Genomic DNA, 12,817 nt, shown 5'->3' on the forward strand with positions numbered 1-12,817 from the left:
ATTCCTAAAGCTCTCTCTCTCTGGTGTGCATGCACGTGAGCGTGGAGGGTAATGTTTGTACTGTTTAACTGAGGGTAGTTTGATTGCCAGGTTAAACAAATTAACGAATCAATCTGCCATTTCTATCCTTCACAGGGGGCAGAGGGGAAAACGGAAGCCCTATCATCGTGTTCCCAGAATTCCCTGCGTTTGGCGAGCTATTGGAGGAGGAGTTCCAAAACGTGTTGACTTACCTGACCAGTGTGCCCAGGTGAGAGAGAGAGAGAAACGCCCACAATGCATACCAAATATTGTGTGCTTAAACTCATCATTGCATTGTACAACCAGTTAAGTGTAGTACCATATCCTTCCTGCAGATGTCAGTGTACAACTATTTCCGCAGTTCCTTTGTTTGAACAAGTTAATCTCCATCCATCACACAGAACTAGTGTCTTTGTGTGCAGGACTGAGTCCAATCCATTCTACTATTCTCCATCCATCACACAGAACTAGTGTCTTTGTGTGCAGGAGTCCAATCCATTCTACTATTTCTCCTCAAAGGTGATGCAGACTGTGCTTTTTTTTAAATGTCCTGAATGTATATAATTCCTATTTGGTCCTATTAGTTTTGGCTAGATATCCCTACAGATTCCCTACCTCAGCACAAATTCCTCTTATTAATAGAAAAGAAAGAATACACTGGTCTGTATCATCTCCTACCCATTAGCTACTGCTGAAAACTTTAACCCCTGAACCCTGGGCCCTGTGGGAGTTGGCCGGGGAGGGGCTGAGCTGGGAGAGACTGAGCATGACTGGGGGTGGAAGTGTTAATGAAAAGGCCTCACTGCATTCACCCTCCACTGGGATCTGTTGGTTTAAAGACACCAGGGCTCAGATGGAAGCAGCCTGTCATGAAAAGGAGTTGTGACCATTCTGACATGGATTAACTGTGTGATTGGCTTACCAGGAGATACATTTCCCAATGTTTGTTTCCTCGCAGAATTAGTCTTTTATGTTTCTTATATTGGTTTTCATTAATGAGATGTTCTAAATTTATTTTCTATACACGTATTGTGAAATGCATGGTTTCATAAACATTTAAAATGGAACCTATTATTGTGTTACTATAGCTAGTTGCATAGTTTGGTATAAATTACTGCAGACGAGATACAAAGCATCAGAGATGTAAGCGAGCTAGTGTTAGTAAAGAGCTGGATTCTCAGGCTTTAAAAACCAGGGACCAAGTTTGTCATCTTGGTGTCCCAAATTTTCAAGTTCACCAGTCATATCAAAGCAATAACCAACGGCATTCTATTATCTTAAAAATATAGCCAGAATCAAATACTTGGTGTTCCAAAAGGACCTAGAGGATCTCATCGATGCTTTTATCTTCAGTAGAGTTGACTACTATAATGGCCTCTTAACTGGACTCAAAAGACTGTAAAACAGCTGCAGCTTATTCAGAATGCTGCTGCTAGAATGTTAACCAGGGCCAAGAGAACAGAGCACATCACTCCAGTTCTTAAATCTTTGCACTGGCTTCCAGTCAGTTAAAGAATACATTATAAAGTGGTGCTTTTAGTATATAAATCACTGAATGGTTTACGCCCTGAATACCTTTCTGATATTAAAAAAAATTATAAACCCAGCAGGGCTTTTAGATCCATGAACACAGGTCAGCTAGTAGAGTCAGATTCCAAACTAAACATGGCGAAGCTGCATTTACCAGTTATGCTGCACACAACTGGAATAAACTACCAGAAGATCTTAGACGTGCCCCAAATGTATTAACGTACCAATGACTGAGTGCTTAAACTTCACCACAGTATTTGCCTTAAAGCTTTCATAGTTATACAGATTCTTCCAGTTTATTAAGTTTTTATGAAATTTTGTTTTTATTCAAATTCTATTTTTTTATTCTATGTAAAGAACATTTAATTTCCTATTTTATGTATGTTATTCTAGTATGTATTTTTATTCTATTGTATTTTAATATCTTTCCTATTTTTTCCTTTGTGAAGCACATTGAATTGCTTCTATGTATGAACTGTGCTATTTCAGCTTGCATGTGACGAGATATAGAATGGGTAGAACAAGGGAATATTTTGAGAATAAAGACTGCTCTGGATCCTGGATGTTTAATTAATATGAGTTTATCTCTGAATGGGAGCTCAGTATTTAACTTTGAAGGCTGTATATAGGGAAATCCATCATTCTGCCAGATCATCCAACATTGGAGGCCCTGATTATTCTTACTGAAGACCATCATGTCACTTATCTGATCTCATGTTTTCTCTCTGTCTCCATCCTCTCAGTTCAATGTAAATGGTTTTATTGGAAAGGGGAAACATTTGTGTACGTTGTAAAGCAAGTAAAATATAAGGCAAATAATAATAAACCAAACACAAATAGGAAGGTACACATTAACCACGCAAATTTCAAGATTAAAGCCTTTCTAATGTTTTCTTATTAGCTTTGTAAGTTGTACATTGTGCAAGAATATTTTTGTAAAATTATAAAAATGTTGGTTAAGTTTGCAATGTTGTTTTTGGTCCTCTAGTTGTGCTTTTCTAATTTCAGTTGGTTACAAATTGTGCTTCTGTGATTAATAATTGCTGTATTTCACCTTAAACTCTGACATCTATATCTTAAAGAGTTAAATGTGGTTTCTTTGTGGCTTGGTATACTCTATGGGAAATGTCTCAAATGCTTTGATACATTTGGCTAGATGTTAGGAAGTGCATCTCAATTTCAAGCTCATTTTTGGAGTGTGCACATGAGCTGTTTTCTTTTGACAATGAAGTCTTCCTTCCGCTACCTCCCAATAGCAGGGCCATGCTCACAGTCCGTACATAGCCAAACATTTTCATAATATTGAATAAGTCGCAGTGGTCCGGTATTGTTTATCTGTCTCTCTCTCTGTCTCTCTGTCTCTGTCCCTCTTGTGTCTCGGTCTCTGTGTTTCTCTCTCTGCTCTACTTGTAATACATGGATATGTCTCCTCCTTTTCCTTTACTGTCCTGTATTTGCTGCATTGCCTACAAACCCGTGTGCTTTGCAGGGAGGGTGAGGGGAGGAATGGAGGGGGAGAGAGGGATGGAGAGAATGAGATTAAGGAGAAGTAGGGGGATAGTGGCTGGAGGAAAGGGGAGGGGGAGCTCAATAGTTAGTGTGTGTGTGTGTGTGTGTGTGTGTGCACTCTTTCATGGCGGCAATTTAATTTATGAGCATTTTGCAGTTCCCTCACCTCCAAGCTAATGGGGGGTGGATTCTGTCAGATGTCCCACCTCCTCCTCCTTACGAACCATTGAAACACACACAGGCTATGGCTGTCCGTTACCCCTATGCTGGGCTGTAATAGGCTGTGTGGGAGAGGCAGAGCAGAGTGGATTGGCTGATATGAAGAAGCGGTAGGCAGAGAAGAGCTGTTCTTTGGTGCTTGGCGGTTGGCTCCCGTTCTATCGGAGCTGTAAACAGAAAGCCTTGACTAACGGGAGCTAGACAGGGAAAAATGGAATACAGGAAACCCGGAGAAAAGGAATAGTGAAGAGTTCTATCAAGGAGGATATGGGAATAACATTTGGAATAGCAATCATCATTTTCTGACACCAGTGGAATTAACCTGAGGTGGTGTCAGCATTTTTGGTAGTGTGTTTTGTACCGTGTGTTCGTGTGTGAGGAATGCAGCAGGGTAATGGATGATGGATTTTCTCCTGTCCTGGCTGTGTTCATGTACAGATGGACCACCTCAGCAGTGTTGGCTCATCCACATTCCTGTGTGTGTGGTGGGGGGGGGGGGGGGGGTGGTGGTGGTGGTGTTGTATGGTTCTCTGGTTCGAGGCATCTGCTAAATGACTGATATGTAAATGTCACACCAGTGACACTTCTATTCTTATGTACACACACACACACACACTCTAAGTTAAGTAGACTATTCCAGTGCCACTATCTGTGGGCAGCCTGGTATCTTGTAGAAGGCAGAGGTCCTCTTATTGCAACATCCATGTTGCCGTGGTGACCGTGTGTGTCTCTCCCATAGTGTGACGGCGTCTGGAGTGGGCTTTATCCTGGTCATCGACCGCCGCCAGGACAGATGGGCCTCCGTCAAGGGAACCCTGCTACGCATCGCAGTGAGTAACCGAGTGTGTGCGCGCGATCGGTTGCATCTGTCTTGATGTGTGTCCTATAGGTTCATCTGATGGCAACAAGGTGCGATAGTTGGATGTTCTGAGCTGTTGGCCCAAAGGTGTGGTACCGTAAACACATCTGGTGTTCTGTTGTGAGCTGGTGGCCCAAAGCAGTGGTACCGTGCACACGTCTGGTGTTCTTTTATGACACTAGTTCTGCTGCCCACCTTCTGGCCTAGTTGTTCTGGAGCATCGTCACCTCCTCAGCAGAGATTACACAACACCACATTCACCGTCCACGGCTAGATGGGGGGAGGGAGGGAGGGAGAGCATAAGCTTGGCTCAGTCGCTCCTTCCTTTCACTTTTCCCACTTTTCTCTCCTCTCCCCTTGTACTTCATTCTCTATTTGATTATTTCTTTGTCTCTCATGGGTTCGCTGTCCTCCTCTCTCGGCATGTGTCAATTCCATTTCAAGGTGAAGGGCTTTACTAGAATGGCAAACGCATTGGTTACATCGCCAGAGCGAGATATGATAGTATTGTAACACAGAGCAATGCAGAAAGATTATGTTTAATTATGTTTACATTATTCTTTGTGCTCCACTGGTTGCCCTTTCCTCATGGCAACAGGTCACAAATCTTGCTGCTGTGATTGGACATTGCAGTGTTCTTCCTAAGTTGTAAGGGATTTTATTAATACTTGACTTGATTATAAAGTGCAGCTCTGTTACCGACTGATTTTGTGGGCATTATGTTCTTAGCACCACGTCTGCCTAGTGGCCTCTATTGAGTGTGTTCATAGTCAAGGTTGTTCTTCGTTTTGCAATATTCTGCATCTGTGTACTATATAGGTATATTATTAGTGTTTGAGCAGTTCACAGGTGAAACACTATGGCCATTTGTTCGCACCTTTTTCCAAAATCCTGTGAGATAAAATGGCCCATTTATGCATTCTAAAACAGGCCCAAGGGCCACAACTTCTGGTGCAATGGCATGGAAATCGGCTTCAGGTGGTGCTGTAATAAGCCTCCAAAATGGGCAAATCTGCAAGATCACCACACCCACACCATGTGTCTTAGATTCATGAAACTCTAAATGTCCATCTCCTCACAAGGAACAATTTTGCCATTGCGACTCATAAAGTCTGACATGACATTTTGATTTTTTTTATAAAATGCTTACAATGATACTCCTATAGCACTAAATGTCCGATTTATTCATGTCCTTTGATATTTGGCTTCTATAGTCCAGTGTCTATAAAAGATGTATCAGTCGACTCAGTATGTCAAAAAACGTGGTTGCTATTGACCAATAAACCTTCAAGTGGGATTGGTTTTGTACATATTATTGAGAAACTGTTAATGTTTTTGTAAAACAACTTGGTACTCATGTTCAGAACCTGGACAAGGACGTACCATGCATAAGCATCTTCCGATTCACTACACGGGGCGATGTTGAACCTGACAAGTTCGCAAGACTCAACAAATGCTGGATAAGTTCTCTGAAGGAACATATATGCCATTGGGACCCATTAGCTCAGCCCTTATGGATTTTCTGCAATTTTTAATATTCTTCAACAATTTTGAATATAACCTACTCTTATACAACCAAATGAGCGATCTTCATGTGACTTGATATTGGTGATCTTTGGACCAAGGTAGGTCATCAGTGTGTACCCCAGATCAGTATGGGGAAAAAATGTCCACTATGACCAATCAATCTTCAAGCGTGTGTGGTTTTGAACATAATGCTTATGAATCAAAACCTGTTGACCATTTGATAAAACCATTTGATGTACATGTTCACTACATTATTACGATGTAATGTAGGCAAGTAAATTCAGTTTGACCACAAGGGGACGCCATAATGGCTAGATGCCGTTATCTCGATCTGTATCACTCAGTGTGATTTACATTTGATCAGGGTTACAAATCTAACTAATGTATGAACTATGGCTCCATTTGGCCACAATGGGGCAAGATGGGAGAGCAAACATCATTCATGCTTCATTTGGGGAATCTATGAATATATGGATCTCTCAGCACACAAGTGGTGCAATAAGCCCAATAGTAGCTGAATGCTCCAACAAGCACAATGCTGCTTGCAGCTTTAATTATCATTGCCATTTCATGTTTTTGGGGTGAATTTCCTTCCAGTTTGTCATAATTATATTTTTGTTTTCTTATGATATTGGTTTATCTAACTCATTGGTTCGTCTAACCAGTTAGCTAAAGATTCTTCTCTCTGTAGAGAAGGGATTTGATATGGCAGGTTTGAGAATCTCTTTCTTTAGGTGTTTGAACTTTTCTTACATTTTACAGTTTAGTTTAGTTTAGTTTAGCAGACGCTCTTATCCAGAGTGACTTTCAATTAGTTCATCAATTTGAAAAGAGAGACAGAGGTGGTGGCAGTGGACCTATTTGAAGTACTCTATATGAAGTACTACCTATTTGAGGTGCCATGACATTAAAGATTCTTGACTACATGGATCAGGAACTGCCTTGAAGGGGAAGTATGGCCAAGAGTCCAGAGGTGGCTGAATCAAGTTCCTGGGTGTGGATGTAGGGTTTGAGGATTGCTTGAATGTAGGGAGGAGAAGGTCCTCTTGTTGCTCCGTAGGCAAGAACCATAGACTTGAATTGGATTTGAGCTTGAACTGGAAGCCAGTGTAGTGTGTGAAGATGCCGTGTGACTTGGGAGAAGGACATTGTGATGTTGCCAACCACGATGTATATGTCCCGGAGCAGAAAGGCCATCCCGCAGAAGGTGAGCAGCTCTGTCAGAGAAGAGGGCCAAGAACGGAGCCTTGGGGAACACCGGTAGTAAGAGGCTGCGCGACGGACGCCGATCCTCTCCACATCACCTGGTAGGAGCGGCCTGCCAGGTAGGAAGCGATCCAGGAGTGAGCAGAGCCTGAGATGCCCAAATCAGAGCAGGTGGAAAGTCAGACGCTATGGTTCAGAGTCAAAGGCAGCGGATCGATCAAGGAGAATTAGAACCGAGGACAGAGTTAGCTTGAGCAGTGCGAACAGTTTCTGTTACATAAAGGAGAGCAGTCTCGGTAGACTAGTCTGGTTTGAATGCTGTCGAGGAGACTTCTGATAGAGGTAAGAAGAGAGTTAGGTGCAGACTGCACGTTCAGTGTCTTGGAAAGGAAAGACTGGATACTGGCATGTAGTTTTTGACATCAGAGGAATCAAGTGTTGGTTTATTTAAGAGGGGAGTGGTCCTGGCCATCTTGAAGTCCGCTTGGACACAGTCAGTGCTCAGGGAAGAGTTGAGGAGGGAGGTGAGGAATGGGAGAAGGTCTCATGAGAGAGTCTGAAGAAGGGAAAAGGGGATTTGTTTAAGAGGGCATGATGTTGGGAGGCCAGCCATCACTGGCTGCAGGATTTCATCTGGTGTGAGCAGGGGAAAAATGGTTAGGGCATAGCCAAGTTCTGCATGTGATCGACCAGTGGGCCCACAAGGCTGAGCGAATGAGGTACGGATATCATCAACTTTCTTTGGAAAGTGGATGTCATCTGCAGAGAGGGAAAATGGTGGGGGAGGAGATGGAGGGTTAAGAAATGAGGAAAAGCACTTCCTGGGGTTCGAGAGGGAAGCCTGGAATTTAGAGTGATTTGAAAGTGGCTTTATCTGCAGGTAGGGAGGAAGAGGAGGTAGCTAAAGGATGCTAAATTATTCTGAAGTTTGGTTTTCCTCAATTTTTCACTCTGCTGCCCACTCCGTTGTGCTCACAGTGAGTCACCTGGCCATGGAGCAGGAGGGGATGGCTGTGCTGCCCTGGAGGGAGGTGACAGTGAGTCGTAGGACATGGACAGTACAGAGAGTAGGGCGGAAGAGGATGACTCCGGAGATTTACGAGATGGGAAACATGACAGGATTGAGGAGAGGGTGGTTGGGGAGAGTGAATGAGTGCTTTCGGCGGCGTAAAACAATGGTGGGGGCTGTCTGTGTAGGAGGGGGTGAGTGACCGAGACAAAGAATTGGTCAGACAATTGGAGCGTTGCAGCAGTGAGATCAGTTGACAGACAGCATCTAGTGAAGATTAGTTTGGGTGTTTCCCCAATTTCTAAATTCTTGGATCTCTCTCGATAAAGGGAGAAGGCGAGGGAGAGAGAGAGAGATTTACAGAAAGGGACAGAACGGGATTCTAGTTTACCTGGAAGACATCTGTCACTCTCTGCGTTAGGCGTGGCTCTGGTTGGTGGGGATTTTTTTTTTGGAAAGGGCCCTGGGTCATGATGACTCCCCTTGTACACACTGCATAGGACTGCAGACCACTGGAGAGCTCCCATCAACGCCCAGTGGAAAAGGTGGTGTTCAGGTGTGCAGGCACTCCACTGGGTGTGTGTCCTCCCTCCTCCGTTCTACACCGCAGCACATTTAAGTCCTTGTTCATTGGGCACTGATGAACGCAATCCAACGCGGCCGTGTGATTTCCAGTGAACTCATCCAGGAAATCGACATGAGATTAACCAGCTGGTGATGCAGGCTTCACGTTGTGTGTTCATGTAATGGATCACAAGGCAGAGTTGTGGAACAAACGAAATGCAACACTTCTGTATCAACATAAATATAGCCGACAAATTGGAACTGTGTTGACCCAGCTCCCATTAGCAATTTATACCATTTATACTCGCCATACGGTCCCTGTCTCCCCCAGACATAATGGCCTCAATCCTGCCAATTGGGTCTGTCCATGTGACAGGGCAAGGCACATGGCTGATGTAGAGCTGTTAACATTAAGACCGGACAGTCGTCCTCTGTATCCTCGTGTGTGTGTGTGTGTGTGTGTGTGTGTGTGTGTGTGTGTGTGTGTGTGTGTGTGTGTGTGTGTGTGTGTGTGTGTGTGTGTGTGTGTGTGTGTGTGTGTGTGTGTGTGTGTGTGTGTGTGTGTGTGTGTGTGTGTGTGTGTGTGTGTGTGTGCGCGTCCCAGCATTGGGAAATAAAAGCATTGATTTCCCTGTGGTGATTGTGGTGTATAGAGGCTGGAGGAACCCAGCTGATTAATATAGTATCTGTGCGCAGTCAGCAGTTCAGGCCTGTCTCTGTCTTTTTTTTTGGGTGTCTGTTTCTTTGTGTGTGTGTGTCTGTCTCTAAGCAGCACTAAGAGGTAGGGAAATCATGATTATGAATCTCTGAACAATGAGCAATAAAATAACACAATGTGTAATTCACAAGTGTTTATGGCCAGTAAAAAACCTCTCCAGTGTGTGCAGAATTAGCAGTGTGATTTGTGACTGTCCCTGTTGGGGCCTGACGTGGGTGGAGCAGGGAGCTCCTGTCATTACTCACCCCCAGGCACTTCCCTGCGTGGCACTGAGACTGTAGAGGAGGAGGACTGGGCTATGGAGGGAGAGGGGGGAGGGCTGGACTGTTAGGAGAGCCGAGGAGGAGATGGAAGTGGGGGTGTGGCTATTAGGGGAGTAGAGAAGGAAGAGGGGTGCATGTAAAAGATTGAACGTACCATGGACACGAGCAGCATGTGCTCCGAGGCAGCTCTCCTTGGTGTGAGGTGGAGGTTTCTTACTGTCCGGAGGAGGACACATTTATCTACAGGGGCTGTTCCAGTGCACCCGGGTTCTGTGAGGAAGTGATGACCTTGGGGATATGCGTTTCTTGACGTCTCCAGTTAACGTGCATGGGATGCGGTCGCCTCAAGGTCATATCTTCCTCAAGCAGTTGTCTGGGCTGTATCCCAGTCAGGGTCCTGTCCTAGGCGCTTCCTTTAAATCGACAAAGGGATCAGAGGAAATGACAAAAAAAACGGCGCTGCTTATAGTTTTTCAGCGCTCCAACATAATAGCGAGCCAGTCTGCTCTGAGTGCCCCGTGGCAAGATGGCTGTCGTGTTTTACCCAAGTTGTGGCAGCGGAGGGTTGAACCCCAATACAATACACAGCCCTATAGACCTTAGTGAAAGGCCTTATTTTAATGTGTTCCATTATTACTTCCTGGATGAGTTCCAAATGAGCATTCATTGGATAAGCCAGTCAGACTAAATGCAATTCTATTGTCATGGTAATCAGAGTTTAAAGGTCAAGAGCCCTCCCCTCCCCCCTCCTCCCCCTCCACATTGCAATTAAATGTGTTTTACAGTTTTTCTCAGTTGCTTTGGCAATTTTTTTGAAACACTCTTAACATTCTCTAAACTGTAAGTACAATCGTGGCAACTGTTTTATGGGACATCACAACTCTATGGCATGTCTGCAAAATGTAGTAACTCTCCCAAAACATTTAATTCATGCTTTTATTTTTTGTCATCGTGTGAGCCGTACAAGTCAAAATATTTAGATGTCAATCCTGGAAATGTTTATTATACAGATTTCAGTTTTGTTTTACTTTTTGTTGACACTGACTGCTTACTGTACTACACAAGTATGTCCATTTTGTCTCGCTGAATGCTATTGTGTATCACCCTGAGCTTTTAGATACCGATTTCAACCGTAGGTAAAAGTTTACTTGGAACCGTCAATACTGTAGTACACAGAAAAAGGATATGCACCTTTGTATGTATACAGTACATTTAGCAATGTGATACATGTAAACAGAAAATTCACATTTCATGTCAATCTTTACATATTTCTTACATATAAAGTCATAGGTAGTGAGCAGAAAATTTGCCACAAAATGACATCCATGGAAAAACTGCAACTGCAACTGTACGTAACACGACATGGTCGAGATGACATCTGATGTTTTCCCTTGTGATGCACCGGGGAAGAATCTCCTGGCAGTTCCTATTTCATTACTATGTTACCTGGCAGGTCATTTGCCAATGAATATACCTGTATGTCTGACAGATTTTGATAATTTAATGGATCATTTTGCATGTGATGGCTCACATGATGAAATAATATTTAGACGTTCTCGAGGGTATGACAATTTCACTGAGAATCAACTCTCATTGGAGAATTGAGCCAAAGTGATTTGAAAAAAACAAATGTCCAACTACCCACTTTTAATGGGATATTGTTTTAGTGTGAGCAACTGACATTGGTTGTAGGAGCATACTGAGAAGGATACACCTCCATGTTTGACAATGGGGATGGTGGTCATTGGCAGCATTCTTCCTCCTCCGAACACAGCGAGTTGAGTTGATGCCAAAGAGCTCGATTTTGTTCTCATCTGACCACAACACTTTCACCCAGTTCTCCTCTGAATCATTCAGATGTTCATTGGCAAACTTCAGACAGGCCTGTACATGTGCTTTCTTGAGCAGGGGGACCTTGCAGGTGCTGCAGGATTTCAGTCCTTCACGGCGTAGTGTGTTATTAGTTTTCTACTATGGTCCCAGCAGCCTTGAGATTGACAAGATCCTCCTGTGTAGTTCGGGGCTGATTCCTCACCGTTCTCATGATCATTACAACTCCACAGGATGAGAACTTGCATGGAACCCCAGACTGAGGGAGACTGACAGTTCTTTTGTGTTTTTTCCATTTGCGAATAATCGCACCAACTGTTGTCACCTTCTCACCAAGCTGCTTGGCGATGGTCTTATAGCCCATTCCAGCCTTGTGTAGGTCTACAATCTTGTCCCTGACATCCTTGGACAACTCTTTGGTCTTGGCCATGGTGGATAGTTTGGAATCTGATTAATTGATTGCTTCTGTGGACAGGTGTCTTTTATACAGTTAACAAGATGATATTAGGAGCACTCCCTTTAAGAGTGTGCTCCTAATCTCAGCTTGTTACCTGTATAAAAGACACCTGGGAACCAGAAATCTTTCTGATTGAGAGGGGAAATGAAATACTTATTAAATGCAAATCAATTTATAAAATTTTTGACATGCATGATCCTGGATTTTTGTTATTTTGTTCTATTCAAATAAACCTACCATTAAAATTATAGACTGATAATTTCTTTGTCAGTGGGCATATGTACAAAATAGGCAGGTGATCAGAAAATTTTGTCCATCAATGTATATTGACCCAGTACCATACTGATTTATACTGACCCAGTACCATACAGACCCATACTGATCCATTACTATACTGGCCCATACAGACCCAGTACCAAATGGACCCAGTACCAAACTGACCCAGTACCATACATACCTATAATCAACCATTACCATACTGACCCAGTACCATTCACTATATGAATTAATGTGCATTCTAGAAACAGTAAGTGTGCTGAATAATGAATTGGGAGAGAGGTGTGTAATTAAGATAAGGATAAACATTTTGTCTATGGGGATTTCTCCACTGATCTACAAGGTCATTAATAAATATTCTCTGGTTATGATGTCTGATGCCTGAAGACATGCTACTCAAGCTCCTGGAGAAAATGCCACGCTCTTTAGGTCAGTGGGCGAAAGCTGTCTTTTTATCCAGGTTGGAAACCTGGTCATTGACATACTCATTCATCTAGAAAGACCAGTGCTTTATTTATAACAAGAATTAAAAATAGACAGGTTGAGTGACAGACATAGAGGCCGTCAATGTGCGGCATCTCCATTCTTTCTTCTATGGAGTATAGTTTCCATGACAACGTGGTGATGAATCGTTGTTAGGCAGCTGTGTGTAGACTGTAAGCAGCTGCATGGCAACGTGAGGTGACATCATACAGCCCTGATAAAACATTAAGCCGCAAATTGGAATTGTGAATAACAGGTAAATGATGCTATAACATTTTGCATATGTGTAGTGTATGTCATATAAAAATGTCCAAATGAATAAAACAGGGTTCTACCAACGAGCATG

At 43.2% G+C, this 12,817-nt stretch overlaps 1 protein-coding gene across 8 annotated transcripts in view; it reads left to right on the forward strand.

Annotated features, from left to right (window-relative positions):
• mcf2la (mcf.2 cell line derived transforming sequence-like a) overlaps positions 1–12,817 on the forward strand; it is a 51,879-nt gene that overhangs the window by 23,034 nt on the left and 16,028 nt on the right. For all 8 annotated transcript variants that reach the window (XM_034289727.1, XM_034289725.1, XM_034289726.1 and 5 more), the window contains 2 exons: positions 136–250; positions 4,019–4,109. In XM_034289727.1, the coding sequence (XP_034145618.1) occupies positions 136–250; positions 4,019–4,109 (206 nt within the window). The remainder of the gene's footprint in view (positions 1–135; positions 251–4,018; positions 4,110–12,817) is intronic.

This window comes from Esox lucius, chromosome 22, assembly GCF_011004845.1.
Source record: "Esox lucius isolate fEsoLuc1 chromosome 22, fEsoLuc1.pri, whole genome shotgun sequence".
NCBI classification, from domain to species: domain Eukaryota; kingdom Metazoa; phylum Chordata; class Actinopteri; order Esociformes; family Esocidae; genus Esox; species Esox lucius.